This window comes from Leucoraja erinacea, chromosome 7 (genome assembly GCF_028641065.1).
Source record: "Leucoraja erinacea ecotype New England chromosome 7, Leri_hhj_1, whole genome shotgun sequence".
Taxonomy (NCBI): Eukaryota; Metazoa; Chordata; class Chondrichthyes; order Rajiformes; family Rajidae; genus Leucoraja; species Leucoraja erinaceus.
The window spans coordinates 56,853,895-56,870,531 of NC_073383.1; the positions used below are offsets into that span (position 1 = coordinate 56,853,895).

The 16,637-nt window shown below is 41.6% G+C and overlaps 1 protein-coding gene across 1 annotated transcript in view; it reads left to right on the forward strand.

The window, feature by feature from the left end:
- The window catches only part of thsd7ba (thrombospondin, type I, domain containing 7Ba), a 743,639-nt gene that overhangs the window by 272,852 nt on the left and 454,150 nt on the right, over positions 1-16,637 (forward strand). Inside the window, exon 4 of the mRNA XM_055638650.1 lies at positions 3,418-3,666. Coding sequence (XP_055494625.1) covers positions 3,418-3,666 — 249 coding nt within the window. The remainder of the gene's footprint in view (positions 1-3,417; positions 3,667-16,637) is intronic.

The following is a 16,637-nucleotide window of genomic DNA, read 5'->3' on the forward strand; positions in this document are numbered from 1 at the left end:
CACCTCACACTTATCAGCATTAAACTCCATCTGTCATCTTTCAGCCCACTCTTCCAAATGGCCTAAATCTCTCGGTAGACTTTTAAAATTTACTTCATTATCCACAACACAACCTATCTTAGTATCATCTGCATACTTACTAATCCAATTAACCACACCATCATCCAGGTCATTGATGTACATGACAAACAACAGTGGACCCAACACAGATCCCTGTGGCACCCCACTAGTCACCGGCCTCCAACCTGACAAACAGCCATCCACCATTACTCTCCGGCATTTCCCATTCAGCCACTGTTGAATCCATCTTGCTACTCCACCATTAATACCCAACAATTGAACCTTCTTAACCAACCTTCCATGAGGAACCTTGTCAAAGGCCGTTGAGTTCCTCCGGTACATTGCGATTTTATAATGGGAATAGCTTCATTGAGCTAAGCATCTTATCGTATACTTAGATATTTACCTATATCCTTTGTAACATGGTTTTTAGACAATAAACAATAGACAATAGGTGCAGGAGTAGGCCATTTGACCCTTCGAACTTCAATGTGATCATGGCTGATCATCCCAAATCAGTACCCCGTTCCTGCCTTCTCCTCATATCCCCTGACTCCACTATTTTTAAGAGCTCTATCTAGCTCTCTCTTGAAAGCATCCAGAGAACCTACCTCCACCGCCCTCTGATGCAGAGATTTCCACAGACTCACCACTCTCTGTATGAAAAAGTGTTTCCTCGTCTCCGTTCTAAATGGCTTACTCCTTATTCTTAAACTGTGGCCCTTGGTTCTGGACTCCCCCAACATCAGGAACATGTTTCCTGCCTCTAGCGTGTCCAAACCATTAACAATCTTACATGGTTCAATAAGATCCCGTCTCATCCTTCTGAACTCCAGAGTGTACAAGCCCAGCTGCTCCATTCTCTCAGCATATGATAGTCCCGCCATCCTGGGAATTAACCTTGTAAACCTACGCTGCACTCCCTCAATAGCAAGAATGGCCTTCCTCAAATTAGGGGACCAAAACTGCACACACTACTCCAGGTGTGATCTCACTAGGGCTCTGTACAGTAAGGCTCACTAGTGCTCTTGTATGGATGAAGACTCTGTGTGTGTTATTTAAGCTGACAGTAAATGTTATTGCTCATTTACCAAGGTTTTCAATGCATTCCATTACTTGCAATGTTATTATGCATGGTTGCGTTCTTCCCTTGTTAAGTGTTTTGTGTTAACTATCTCTAACCATGTAAATATGTTTTCAAACTTTATTGCTACCCTTTTGGGAATTATCTTACCCATTTGAATACTGCTACTGCTGTTCTCTAGATTGTCACTGATTCTCTTCACAAATTCACCATTATCTATCATTCTTCCATAAAAGTGTAATTGGCTTCAGAACATTTGCAGTACCTACTGTATAACATGATTAAGATGCCTGCATATGAAATGTAGGTATGTGATTTAACATTTTAACAATCTTAGGTATATTGTTCCAGTTATACAATATCTCAATTATCCCTTTCCTTTCTATTGATGTAACTAACTACCTTAAAGTTACAAGAAGATATATTTAGATACAGATACTGCAGATTATTTACTAGCAAGATACACAGTAAATACGTGGTATTTTTCTTTAAAGTGTAATTTGCAGCAAATCTATTAAATTGGATCATTTTAATCAGGGTCATACAGCTGGAAGTCAAAATTAATATTTAGGCATAATTTCTCATACTGTATTTGCCTCCTGTGTCTTTGCTAATGTTTCTGCAAATATTTTAAAAGCTTGCAACATGACATTTCCCTAACATTAACTCTCCAAGCTCTGACTTTGTGTAACTCAAATACTTTGCTTATGAATTGTGTAATAACCAGTGAAGTTATGGAACCAATTATGAAGACAATATACTTGACTGTAATTCCATCATGGTGAAATGGTACAGGCAATGCTTGCATGGAACTGATCATTTCTCTGGAATGCTTTCTCCTTTGCTGGGATGTTAATAAGATTTTGATCCAGTGGGAGCTAAGCTACCAATGCAAAAAATATCCATTGTACACTGAGTACTAGTCATTCTTGCTCTGTTCACTGAAATCTAGAAGTAAAACTATTTTTGGTTTAGTACAATTAATTCTGCTGTAAAAGTGAGGAAATCCTGATAATATGTTATTGTTAGTGCATTGATGTGAAATACGACTGCGTCATTTCAGTTATTCCTAAATACATATCAAAGAAATGACCAGAATATTTTTTTTTGTGGAGTTAACTAGAGCCATTGGAAAACTGCTTTAGCACATTTATTGTGATGGTTTATGACTACAGCTGATATTAATTCTCAAAACCAAGGTCTTTATTATGAAATTATTACATGGTTTATGACGGGTTTAGTCTTGGGATAAGGGTTGACATATCTGCGGAAGGATGTGCTGGCAATGGAGAAGGTCCCGAAGAGGTTTATGAAAATGATCCCAGGAATGATTGGGTTCATGCATGAAGAGTGTTAGCTGGTGCTGGGCCTGTACATGCTGGAATTCAGAAGGATGAGGGGATATCTCATTGAAACCTACTGAATAATGAAGGGCCTACATAGAGTGGATGCGATGAGGATTTTTCCAATACTGGGAGAGGCCAGCACCAGAGGGCACAACATTCAGAATAAAAGGACACACCATTAGAATGGAGATAAGGAGGGATTTCTTTAGCCAGAGGGTTGTGAAACTGTGGAATTCATTGTTGCAGATGATGGCGCAACAACTTGGTACCCAAATCATTGGGTATTTTTAAAACAGAGATTGATAAGTTCTTGATTAGTAAAGATGTCAAGGTTACAGGGAAACAGCAGAAAAATGGGGTTGAGAGGGAAAAATGGATCAACCATGATCAAATGACAGAGCAGCCTCGAAAGGCTGAATGGCCTACTTCTACTCTTATGTGCTATGATTTTATGACTGTAAGGAGCAGAATTTTGTTTTATATGGAGGATTGTAAATATTTGTAATTCTCAATTTCAAAGGGTGGAGGTTGCTGTTATTGAGTATTTTCAAGGCAGTGATAATCGTCTTTTTGGACAGTCAACAGATCAGGCAATAAATCAACCAGGAAGAAATAAACACTTGAGGTACATGACAAGTCAAGATCTTAATGAAACATGGACCAGGCTCGGTGACATATGGCATTGTCCTTCCTCAATTTCTAAATAATAAATGTCAAACATAATGTTCAATCAAATATTTGGATAACCAAAGTAAGTAGACATTGGAAACTTGGTTAATGGAATCAAATAGACCTTCTATAGGAGTTGAAACAATTCCCAACATGCAAACATAAGACTTTTGTTTTTATAAAATGAGGATTTGTGTATCATGTGTGTGATAGATTTGTAATAATGAAATGCTGATTGTTTTTCTTTTTATTCTCTAGCCTTTGTACCCATGACAACACCCCCGCCATCTTTCAATCATGTGTTATGCGCAGAGATTGTGGAGTTTCTGAATGGTCTGCATGGAGTATGTGTTCTAAAACCTGCCAATCATCTAGCATGTCTCCAGGGTTCAGAAGCAGGAATCGATTTATAAAGCATGCAGCAGTTGGGGGTGGCAGCGATTGTCCTGTTCTTGAGGGAAAAGTGACTTGCAATATTGGAGGCGAAGGATTACCAGAATGTCCGAGGTATGTGCTGCTTGTGAAGTCAAGACCAATGTGTAAATAACTTCATATTTATCATTTATTGGAACAATTCTTCCTGCTATTTATATTTTGGTGTTTATACCTTTTGTGAAATAGTATATTTAGTATTTATACCTTTTGTGAAATAGTATATTTAGTATTTATACCTTTTCTGAAACAGGTCTGTAGTGGCAAAGTTAGTCAATATGGTTTTATTAAAGGGAGATTCCTGTAAGAGTAATTTATCTGAATTTTCAGTGGTAAATAGATATGTCAATGAAAGTTTTATTTATCGAGGACACAAATGAGGAAGAGTCTGACAGGGGTATACTAAATTATGTGGGTAGCTTGCAAGCAACATTCTCAACCGAGCTGAGTATAGCCATGGAGAATGGGTTGAAAGATAAAGTTCACGAGATTTAGAGGGGATTTGGGGATTTTTTAACCATTGATGGCTGAAATTTGGAATACACTGCCTGATCGTGTTTCACTGTACCTTAATTGGTACACTAACAATAAACAGACCTTTGAACCTTTGAAGGGATGGTGGAGGTACTCTAACGACACAGTTAGGAACTATTTAGGGGAGCATTTAAAATGGCATGTCATGAAAGCTAAACATGAAGGTCTAGAAAATGATAAAAGTATTCTTGGTAGCCTATATGGATACCAGTGTGGGGAAGGGTGGAGGGGTAGAGCCTGTTTGCTTGCTGTGTAGATACGATTATCTATGACTTTACAATGCACAAATTTGCTGTTGAACACTGATCTTAGCTTGGGAGAATATCTCAAAGTCCTGCACAGCATGAGGCTGCAACCAATAAGCAAGATAAAGGAAGTGTCATGTTTCGCGAAAAATTGGCAATTGTAGCGGCGCCTGCTGGCGCACGCAGGTATCGAACCCGGCATTCGGAAGTTGCGGTCACGTGACTCGGGAGGGGCTGCTGGTTTTCGCGTGGTTTTGCTTTTGCGCGGCAGTTGAGTGCTAACCACCGTTGTGGCCAGACATGTTGTGAGAACCTGTGAGCTAAGAAGCTATTTTGTGAATAAAATAAGTTACAAAACTTAGTTGTCGTTCTTGTGATCGCCAAACAATGGTCTTTAAAGGCTCAGGAGATGAATATGATTGATTCGAGAGAGATATGAATGCTGAATTAGCAGTGCTGATGGTGGGATGAAAAATGGGAGAAACAGAATGAACCAGAATTGGACGTGAGATGTGAGCTGATAGATCAAGCTAAAGGAAATTTAAAGATTAAAGCTGTTAAAGTGGATATAAGTGATTTGGTACTCAGGATGATTATTTTAAAATCAAATTGTGAGAGGGACTAATGTTTTAATTTTAAAATATCTGTCCTCAGTACCAATTCCTCTGAGCAGAGGGATCACTAGGTGGGGGAATATAAGTACAGAAAGGGCTATGTGATATTGCTTTGGGCATTTTGAGATTGTCCACAGTAGAACCTGAGCGAGAGAATGAGAGGGTGATAAGACACTGCTGGGTAAGACAAGTTCTGTTGGGTTGGATGCAGGTTTGAAAGAAGTGACAATAGGTCATTATGTGATGGCTAATTCTGGAATTTGAAGTACAACTTAAGCTTCAACTTAGAACATTTAAAATTTGCAGCCAGGAATATTCTTCTTCTCCTTCAGCCATGTTGCAAGTTGATCATTATAGCCACCACAAGATTTCCTGATTTGAAGTGAACTTCAACTAGGCAGTACTTACATTGAAAAAAACCCGACAGAAAATATATTGACTGAGATGATATTGAGTTTTAACGGCAGATTTAGTCTGAACTATTGCTAAACAGCCATTCTAGCTCCAAAAATTAATTTTATGTATGGAGCTTACTTCCCACAAAATATATATTTAATCTTTTTAATATATAATGTATATATTAAATATATACATTACATTATATATATATAAATATAATGTATATATTTTATTAAAATTTGTTGAGTTTCAGCTATTTTAACCTTGAATGTAAATCTAAATCGTCATTTTCCTATGAGAAAAACTATTAAATGTTGCTATAATATTGTGGCTTATCATCTATGTAGTTTTAGTCAATGACCTCTCCCTGCTTGATGATGTGATAACATTATACTTACTGTTGAATCTTTGTGGGAAGGTTTTCTTTGGAAAGGCAGTCAGTGGGAATGATATCCCATTAAAATTAGGTCAGCCAAGGCCTCTTCCTCTTAAACTTTATTGAATATTTGCTTTTTGTTAGAATTGACATTAAAGTGTGCAATTGTGAAACCAGAGCTAATGGAGTGAATACCCAAAACAAATTAAATTTCAAAACCGTTTAACATTGGAGAGAAGGATAATAGGTTTGTAATTTAAAAACTCCTGAAAATGCTACAAAATTCAGTAGTAATTTGTTTCTTTTAACAAGTTTGTTTGATTTCCAGCTTCTATTGAAAATTGATGTTTGCAGTCTGAATGGATGTAGTTAGATGGTGTATTACCGAGATAGCACATGTAGCACAATTTAACAATATATGAATATGAGAGTTACCTGGCATGCAGTATGACATACTATGCACAAGACCCTGGCGTTAAATGTGTTGATTGTCTCAATGAAGGATGTTTCGTTTTTAGCTCAATCCTTGTAATCCTTGAACTGCAGAACTAATAGTGTTGATAGATTTGGGATGCTGCTGTTTGAGGGAATGGGAGAGTAGTAATTATGTGTGAAGTAAGAGAAAACAGGGTTCTATAGGATTGGGATTGATAGATAGGGAAGTGATGAATATGTCAGCCGGTTTGAATATAAGAGATCTTGGCTATTATTTCTGCAGGTGTTGCAGCCTCTGAGAGTGAGCTTTACCATTAAAGTCATGGGAGACAGCGCAGAACAGAAAAATACATAGGCTGTGGGCCGAGCATCAAAAATGTGTCTAGAAATCAGTTTTCGTGACTCAAGTCACCAAACTACATGAAATTTTCCACAGATTTAGATGAAATATAATTGAGAAGGAAGTCATAACTCGTCATTGCCGAAAGTTGCACATTAATTAATTAAACTAATTAGAAAATGAGAGCGGGAAAGTAAGCGCCATCTAGTGGCCAATGCCCATATTACATGATGGACAGCCTATTTCTGTGTTGCAGTCCATTTAAACTATATATCATTATACATTCCAGATAGTAATATAGGTATAATAATATAATATATTATTATACCTATATATATTCAAGATAGTAATATAGGTATAATAATATTATTTATTATTATACCTATATATATATTCCAGATAGTAATATAGGTATATTAATATAATAATATAATATAATATAATATATTATTATACCTATATATATATTCCAGATAGATATAGTCCTCCGTTTTCCTGGAAACGGCTGCTACGGACGGCACTATGTACACCCCCCCCCCCCCCCCCCCCCTCCTCCCCCGCCAGCGGAGAAGATCCGCGGCTCCGCGTTCGCGAATCTGCCGTTTTTTAATTGAGACCACGGCTTCACTATGTTAAATACATAGGCCCTGCGATCGGAGCACCTTTTTCCTGGTAAGTTATCGCAGGCAGCTCCGAGATTAGATTAAGACTTATTACTCTACAACAAGCTGGCATTAGTGAAAATGTTTAATTTACCTTGTTATTGATACATATAGTTTAGGCCCTCAACTTCATGAATGAATGAATAAGTGAATGAATGATGAAGTGAGTGAGTGAATGAATGAATGAGTGAATGAATGAGTGAATGATTGAATGAATGAATGAGTGAGTGAATGAGTGAGTGAATGAGTGAAGTGAATGAGTGAGTGAATGAGTGAGTGAATGAATGAGTGAGTGATGTGAGTGAGTGAGTGAGTGAATGAATGAGTATATGAGTGAATGTACAGCCTCCAAATCTCATTTTTTTCACATTATAAAGGGTGCATTTAAATTAATTAAAGTCCACACAGATTAATTTTCATAAATTCAGACTTTAGATCTTACCTTTCAGTTTGAGTTGATTCACAAAGTTTCACAACTTTGTGCTCAGCAGGGACTTTGTTTTCAAAACTTTCTTCCACTTCTATCCACTTAGCTGCACATTTTTCAGACTTCTTAATGCTTTTCTCACTAAATTCAATTACCCTGCTGCAAGTTTCCACGACAAAGAACCTTCATCGGAATCTCCAGTAAAACAGGCATCAGTGAAGCCCTCTCAGCTATGATGTGTGCTAGCCTGAAACAACGCGCGTGATTGGCCAACTGGCAGACAACTCAATGTTAAACGTGCTTTGATTGGACTAAAAATACCCGAAATGTTTCCGTTTTTTCTCTAATTTAATAAAAATGTGCAAGTCTTGTTCATGACAAGTTTCAGGGGTGATTTATATAATTTATTTACACAATATATGAACATTTCATGTAGTTCTGTGACTTGGGTCATGAAACACTGGAATAAAGCTCCCCAGCCCACAGCCTAACAGTCAAATATGAAATAACGAATATTATTGCTGGTAGCAAGGTGCAAGGCAGATGAGATTTTGGTGAGTTTACTAACGTCACGAACCAGGGATGAGGTCTATAAAGAGAACATTTGTAGAAATCCTGGAGGGACATTTGTATCCTAAGCCTTCAGAGATTTATGCGAGTGACACATTTGGAATATACATACAGGAACTAGGGGAAACTGGATGATTATGAGATAAAGCTGAGAACGTTGGCTAAAAAGTGAAATTTTCAGACTTTTTTGGATCAGGTATTCAGAAGGTTTCATGTGCAGGCTGGCAAATTAAATAATTTGAGCAAAATAGATGTGCTGGAGGTACACAAAAATGCTGGAGAAATTCAGCGGGTGCAGCATCATCTATGGAGCGAAGGAGATAGGCAACGTTTCGGGCCAAAACCCTTCCTCATATTTTGATGTGCTGGACATATCTTCTGAATGAATGTGGAGAAAACCACCAATATAAAGATGTTGCTGAAAAATGTAAAACAGTTTCACTTCATATGCAAGCAGGAAACAAGACCTAAGAAATGCAGCTGAGGGCAGCACAATGGCACAGATGGTAGAGACCTGGTCCCTCACAGCACCAGAGACCTAGGTTCGATCCTGACCTCGGGTGCTGTCTGTGTGGAGTTTGCACATTCTCCCTGTGACCACATGGGTTTCCTCCGTGTGCACCCACTGGTTAATGCCTCATCCCAAAGGCGTGGGGGTTTGTAGGTTGAATGATCTCTGTAAATTGCCCCAAGTGTGTAGGGAGTAGATATGAAAGTGGGATAACATAGAACTAAGGTGAACGGGTGATAGGTGATTGTGCCACAAAATGTCACATATTATGCAGGGGTACAAATCCACGATGAATATGAAAATCAAATTAAATTGCAAATGATGGAAGTCTATTAGAAAATGTATTAGAAAATGTTGGAGTCAGGCCACAAAAACTTGAAATGTTTGTTCTATTTCTTTTCCAAAAGGTGCAGCTGGATCAGCTGCATACTTACAGCACTTTCTGTTTTTTATTATCCCTGAAAAATGAAGATGGCTGAACTATTTACCATGGACACAAGGGGCCAAAAGTGTGGCAGTCTTGTGGGGATTCATCCATATATTGCAATCTGAGAACAAGAAAATAGAAGTATGTGCATTGTGTGGAAAAAGTTCACAATAATAACTTAATAGCTATCTTATCAACTGAGACCCTGTTTGCAGTACAATTATTTATATTGCAACACGTCAGTCTGTTAAGGGCCAGGATAGATCGGATATATCTTAAATATTTTCCAATGAAGCTGAGAAAATGATGTAGGGCACCTTCACTGGAAGAATACTTCATGATGGGAATATTAGGAACGGGTTTAGGAACGAGCAAGTGCTGACAATCTCAGGTTTGCTCAGTCTTCTTCCGAGCCTGAAAAAACAGAAGCACAGATAGTAGGGGATCTTCCACTTTCTCTCTCTTTATTCCTGTCCTCCCTTTTCTCTCTTCCTCCTCTCCCTTTTCTCTCTTCCTGTCCATACTTTTCTCTCTTCCTGTCCTCCCTTTTCTCTCTTCCTGTCCTCCCTTTTCTCTCTTCCTGTCCTCCCTTTTCTCTCTTGCTGTCCTCACTTTTCTCTCTTCCTCACTTTTCTCTCTTCCTGTCCTCCCTTTTCTCTCTTCCTGTCTTCCTTTTACTCTCTTCCTACACGTGCCCTTTTTCTTTCTTCCTGTCCTTCTTCCCCTCCCTTCCTTCCTTCCTTTTTTTCTTTTCTTTTTCTCTCTTCCTTTCTTTCTGTTCTTTGACTCTCTTCCTCACTGCTGGCTGGAGCCTCTGGGTTTGTAAGGGTTCATAAGGCTGACGAGGTGTAGGTGAGTTGATGCAATAACCACTAATTGGACCCAGCTGTGGCACGTTTGGCTGTGGCCTCGGCTTTCTCTGGAGTGCCGGAGTTTTCCAGCAGCCAGGCATTGCTTGTGGTGCTGATCGTAGGCTTTGTCTGGCCTGTCTACCAGTGATGGGGATCGGAGCAGTCCAAAGGGAGGACGTGTCATCATGGGAGTTATCAGTAATAATGATGTTATGAAATGGCGGAACAGGCCGAGACCATCTAGCGCATCCTGCCACTATTTCTCATGTTAGAAATAAAGAGAAGCAGCATCATAAGGAATTTTACACATGATACAAATATATAGTCAGATGGACTGTGAAACGTAATCTTGAATACTGAAGGTAAATACTGATTAGGTGAAAAAGCAGCAAATAGTCTTTGCCCCAAGGGGTGTGAGATTGTGACTTTGGGGAGGAAATGCAGCAAAATTAGGGAATGCACAATAAATGGGAGGATACTGAGTGGTGTAAAGGAACAAAGACATCACTGATCATTAGAGGTAGCAAGGCAGATCAATAATGTGGTTTAAAAGGAATATAGCATGCTTTCTTTGTTATTTAGTTTGGAGAATGTGCGAGTTGGATGTAGCCCGAGCATTGGGTGCAGTTCTGGTCAACACATTACAGGAAATGTATGATTGCACTGGGGAAAATGAGCAAGTGCTGAGGAAATTTACTAAATTGTTACTGGGACTGGAAACATTTGAGCTATGAGGAAAGATTGGATAAGATAATTTGCTTTGGAAAAGAGGAGGCTGAGAAGGGCGGCACGGTGGCCAGTGGTAGAGTTGTTGCTTTATTGCGCTTGCAGCGCTGGAGACCCAGGTTTGATCCCGACTACCGGTGTTGTCTGCACGGAGTTTGTACGTTCTCCCAGTGATCTGCGTGGGTTATTGATTTGATTTGATTGAATTTGATTCAACTTTGTCATTGTCTTCAAGTAAGAGACAACAAAATGCTATTTCCCATACAGTCATACGAATAAAAACAAAACAAAACAAAAACAGAGAACACGATAGTCCACAACACAAACATCCCCACAGTGGCACCAAAGTTCCCCCCTGTGAGGGAAGGCACCAAATTCCAGTCAACCTCCTCGCTGATGTTCCCCGATCTTCACCCGTGGTCGTGGCCTCCCGAGCTCTCCGCAGTCGCTGCTACGGGCCACCCGATGTTCAGACCCTCTCGCCGGGAATGATGGAACCCTGACGTCGAACGGAAGAACATCCTCAGCGGCCTGGACCTCTGAATCGGCCATTTCCCACCGGAGTCCGCAGCTCCCAAAGTCCACAGGCCGAGCTACACGGAAATTCAATGCTGGTGGCCCTCGGCAAAGGGTCCCAGGACTCCGCGATGTTGGTCAGCGCCGCCCACGCTGGGAGCTTCGCAAACCACAGCCCTGCGATGTCGATGCAGCAGGCCCAACACTCCGGAGCCTCAAATGGTGATCCCAGGTGAGGCATCGCCCGCTCCGTGATGTATCTATGCTGTGCCGCCGCTGCTGAAGCTCTGGTCCGGTCTCTGCACGAAAGGCCGCGCAAATCCAGTTGGTAGACGGCGAGGAGGGGGTCGAGGGCGCGACTGGGATAAAAGTCTCATGCTCGCCAGGAAGTGACTGAAAGACGGTTTCCCCCTTACCCTACCCCCCTCCCCCACATAAAATACTAAAATAATAACTCCAAAAACATACGTTAAACACCTAAAAATAAAAAAAGATAAAAAGACAAACAGACTTTAGGTGGAGGCAGCCATCAACAGCGCCATCGGATGCCACCAAATTTTCTACAAGATCTTCTATTTCCTCCCACACTCCAAAGGCGTACAGGTTTGTAGGTTAATTGGCTTGGTAAATGTAAAAATGACCCTAGTGTGTGTAAAATAGTGTTAATGTGCGGGGATTGCTGGTCGGCATGGACCCGGTTGCCGAAGGGCATATTTCCACGCTGTATCTCTAAACTAAACTAAAGAGATCTAGATGAAGTTTTAGTGTCAAAGGCCTGGATAGTTAGTTGGAAGAAATTATTTCCCTTAGTCTACGAGTCAAACTCTTGGGGCATGGATTTAAAGTAATTGGTAGAAGGATTCAATGTAAATTTAAGATGTTTTATCCCATGTTAAATGTCTGAAATGTATTGCTTGAAAGTGGGATAAAGCAGGGCTGCCAACATTGGGTGAGAGTTGGGAGTGAGAAATTGCGAAAGACCAAGCCCGATGGAGCATAGCGACCGGGGGGGGGGGGGGACATTTGCATTTTTCAGCTTGAAATTGTGCAATATGGTGCATACTGTAGCGACTCTTTTAACTTGCACTTTAATGCAATATATATGCATTGGATTGGAGCGTTTTTGAAAGGGGGGGAGGCTGTGCGATCACTGGCCTTGGGGGTACCTGGTGAGGGAGTGGAGCAACCGAGTGGGGAGAGGGTGTGGAAGAAGGGTGACCCCCCCCTCCCAGGGTAGAAACCTTTTGAAATTTGATGTATTAAAATCATGTTTTAGTGCACTGTAGAAGTATGATTTCAATGTTTTTTGTATGAAGTATTTTTAAGAGGTAACTTTTTAAGGGGTAACTTTATCCGCAAAAAGGGTGATTGGTGTATGGAACAAGCTACCAGAGGATTGTTCCCAACATTTAAGAAAAAGTTAGACTGATACATGGATAGGACAGGTTTGTAGTTATGGACCAAAAGCAGGTAGCGTAGCTGGGAGATGTTGGCAGATGTGGGCAAGTTGCACCAAAGGGCCTGTTTTCACACTGTATCACTCTATGACTACATTATACCTCCACCATGCATGAATGCTTCAAAATCAAGTGATCAAGTTTTATTGGCATATACTCAAGCATAGAAACATAGAAAATAGCTGCAGGAATAGGCCATTGGCCCTTTGAGCCAGCACTGCCATTCAATATGATCATGGCTATTCATCTAAAATCAGTACCTCTTTCCTGTTTTTTCCCCATATCCCTTGATGTCGTTAGCCCCAATAACTAAATGTAACTCTCTCTTGAAAACATCCAGTGTATTGGCCTGCACTGCCTTCTGTGGCAGAGAATTCCACAGATTCACAACTCTCTGCGTGCAGAAAGTTTGTTCTCATCTCAGTCCTAACTGCCCCCCCCCCTTTATTCTTAAACTGTGACCCATGGTTCTGAACGCCCCCAACATCGGGAACATTTTTCCTGCAGTTACAGTGTGAAAATCTAGCAGGCAAGCAGGATGCTTTCACAAACCACCCCCATTTGAAGTCCACTATCTTCCACCGTATCTACCCAGTGCTTGGTACTTACTTCCAGCAGCCACTGGTTGTCCTCCAGGATGCACCGAGCCGCAGCCTGATCCATGCCGGTCACCTGGGCGAATTCGGCACAGAGACTCTCATGGTAACGGCGCTCCTCTCTTTCCCCCAACTCTCTCTCCCCCTCTCTTTCTTCTCTCCCCCCTCTCTCTCCCTCCCTCTCTAACACTCTCTCCCCTCTCTCTCTCTCCCCCTCTCTCTCTCTCTCCCTCTCTCCCTCTCTCTCTTCCCTCTCTCTCTCTCTCTCTCTCTCCTCCTCTCTCTCTTCCTCTCTCTCCCTCTCTCTCTCTCTGTCTCTGTCTCTCTCTCTCTCTTCCCCCCCTCTCTCTCCCCAATTTCTCCCTCCCCCACCACTCTCCCCCAGGCTCTCTCTTTATCCTCTGCCTCTATCTCCTCTTTCTCTTTTGCCCCCCCCCACCTCTCTCTTTCTAAAAAGCATATCCATTCTCCCCCTCTCTCTATCTCCCCTCCCCTCTCCCCATTCTCTCCTATCCTCTCTATTCCCTCTTTCTTCCCTCTCACCCCCTGCCTCTCTCTTCCCTCTCTCTCCCCCCCTCTCCCTCGCCCCCCCCTCTCCCCCCTCCCCCCCTACCTCTCCCCTCCCCCCCCCCCCTCTCCCCTCTCTCTCTCTCCATTCACGCCCCCTCGGGTCTCTCCCCTCTCTCCCCCCACTGTCACCCTGTCTCCTTCCCCTCTCTCCCTCTCCCTTTGAGAGTCTGCCCCTTCGGCACAGAGACTCTCACGGCAGCGGCACAACGCTTCCGACGGCTCCGCAGCCCGGGACACTCGCACTGTCCGGAATGCTCCATGGCCAGAGCTGCAGCGAGCGATTCATCAGCCCCGCAAACACTCGCCAGTCCCAGCTCCCCGCATCTGTTCCCGCTGCTGGTTCTGCTCCCATCCCTCCCGCAGCCCCTGCTCTCCAACACCCGCGGACCATGCAGTTTATCCGAGTTTTGAAATTTTCGTTGATCACAAAATTTCTCACCACTGAGCGTGAGAAATTTCTGATGAGCGTGAGGGCGTGAGAGTTTGCTTGAGGGCGTGAGTCTCACGCGCAAAGCGTGAGAGTTGGCAGCCCTGGGTAAAGGCAGAAGTGTTGATCATATTTTTAAAAATGCGCTGAAGAAGTATTATTAACAGGACCTAGGTAGGATTAGGCAGAATCTTTAGTCTTGGAAATCGCAGACTTGGAAGGCCAATTTGTGCCACAAATGTTCTATGATTCTATAAAGTGCATGCAGATTACAGTACTTCAAAGGAATACAAGAGACTTACTATAACATGCGAGGTAGTTAGCAGCACGTCTTATCGTGCTTAAGGCATTAATTCAGTTGAACACATTGACAGTGATGCTTCAGCCGTTCAAGAATATCAACAAAACTGCTTGACTGAATTACCACTTGGTATTAAATTGCCGAACACGTTTTATTCTTCAGCAGAGTTTACAATATACTGTAGGAGGTAGTATTAATGGTTTCAGTTTCTTGCTGTAGTTCTGAAGCTCCATCCGTGAGGGAATTCAATTTGAAGAATTGTATTAGGTCTAATAACACACAAGAAATATTTGGTACTAAGGTCATGTAGGTCAAGAAGAAATTTTTTTTGCGGGTCTGACTGGGCTACTTGAGATCTTACTTGGCATGATTTTGTTTATTATTAACATGCATGGCCAGTAATTTATTGTTGGAGTTCATCTGAATTTCTTTTTTTTTTTTAAATTGGCAGTGTCCAAGGTTCAAAGTAAGCAGCAACGATTTGTAGGATTACTCTGCTATCTATAGGATAAGATTGGGATTCGATTTTAGATAATTTGAACTGTGTTATGTACAATATGTTCTTGTCACAGTTATCTTAAAATTTGCAACATAGTCACCAATGACAAGCAAAACATTGCTCCAAGCAGATATTAGGCATCTCACCAAGCTGGCAAAATTATGTGGAAAATTAATTGCAAAGCTTGAATGCCATCACCTCCTACAAGGAGAAATCAGGAAGCAGCTCAAATGACAGCAAGGCATTACTCCCTGACGATCTCAATGTGTTCTACACAGAGTTCGATAGGGAGAACACTGAAGTGCCTTCCCAAGCCTCCATTCGCCCTGACGGTATTACAGTCACAGAGGACGACGTCAGAAGATCCTTCAGGGGGGTGAGCCCTTGGACCTGGTGGTATACCCGGTCGAGTTCTAAAGACCTTTGCAGACTAACTGGCGGGAGTTTTTGAGGACATTTTCAACCTCACTTTTGAGGTCTGAGGTTCCACCTGCTTTAAGAGGGCACCAATAATACTGGTGTCCAAGAAGAGTAAGGTGACGTGCCTCAATGACTATCGACCAGTGCCACTAACGTCTGTGGTGATGAACGTCCAGGAGCGAAAAAGGCTACAAAAAGTTGTGACCATCACCAGCGTTGATCTCCCCACCATTGAAGGGGTCTATTGTAGTCGCTGCCTCAAAAAGGCAGCCAAAATCATCAAGGACCCACACCATCCTGGCCACACACTTATCTCACCATTGCCATCAGGAAGAAGGTACAGGAGACTGAAAACTGTAACATCCAGGTTCAGGAACAGCTTCTTCCCAGCCATCAGCCACAACAATGAATAAGCTCTGAGCTCTGAGCTGCTAAAGACTATATTATTATTGCACTATATTTGTTATTTATTGAACTTTTTATTTTTTTTCTCTTCCCCCATTATGTACTATGTTTACATCTTCTGTTGCGCGGCAGCAAGTAAGAATTTCATTGTCCCATCCGGGACATTTGACAAAAAAAATCTTGAATTTATAATTATGAGAGAAAATCCTTTGCAGCTATTTTTTTTAGCTAACAGGAAATTTTGCATTGAAACTTCACCAGACAGTACCAAGATCCATTAATAACAATGAAATGACTGACTAATGAACCATGACAGCATGCCTCTTGCAGACTTCTCTGACACCAAAAAGGACATTATAAAAGTTACCTCCCGAAACACCTCGCTTTCATTTCAGGTTAAAAGATCTTGGAGAAATTCGACACAGGTCACGCGGAGAACATTTTAACTCAGTACAGCCAAACACTGTACAGGGAAGGACCCTTCAGAGGCGAAGAGTTATAGACCCATCTCTCTACTCTGCCACACCTACAAACTATTTGAGAGACTCATCCTCAACCGCCTTGCTCCATATGTCAATGAACACCTAATATCAGAGCAGGCAGGATTCCGCCCAGGCAAGTCCACAACAAGCCAGCTCCTCAACCTAACACAACATCTTGAAGATGGCTTCGAACAAGAACAAATCACGGAAGCAGTGTTTGTTCGATTTGTCAGCAGCATACGACACTATCAACCAC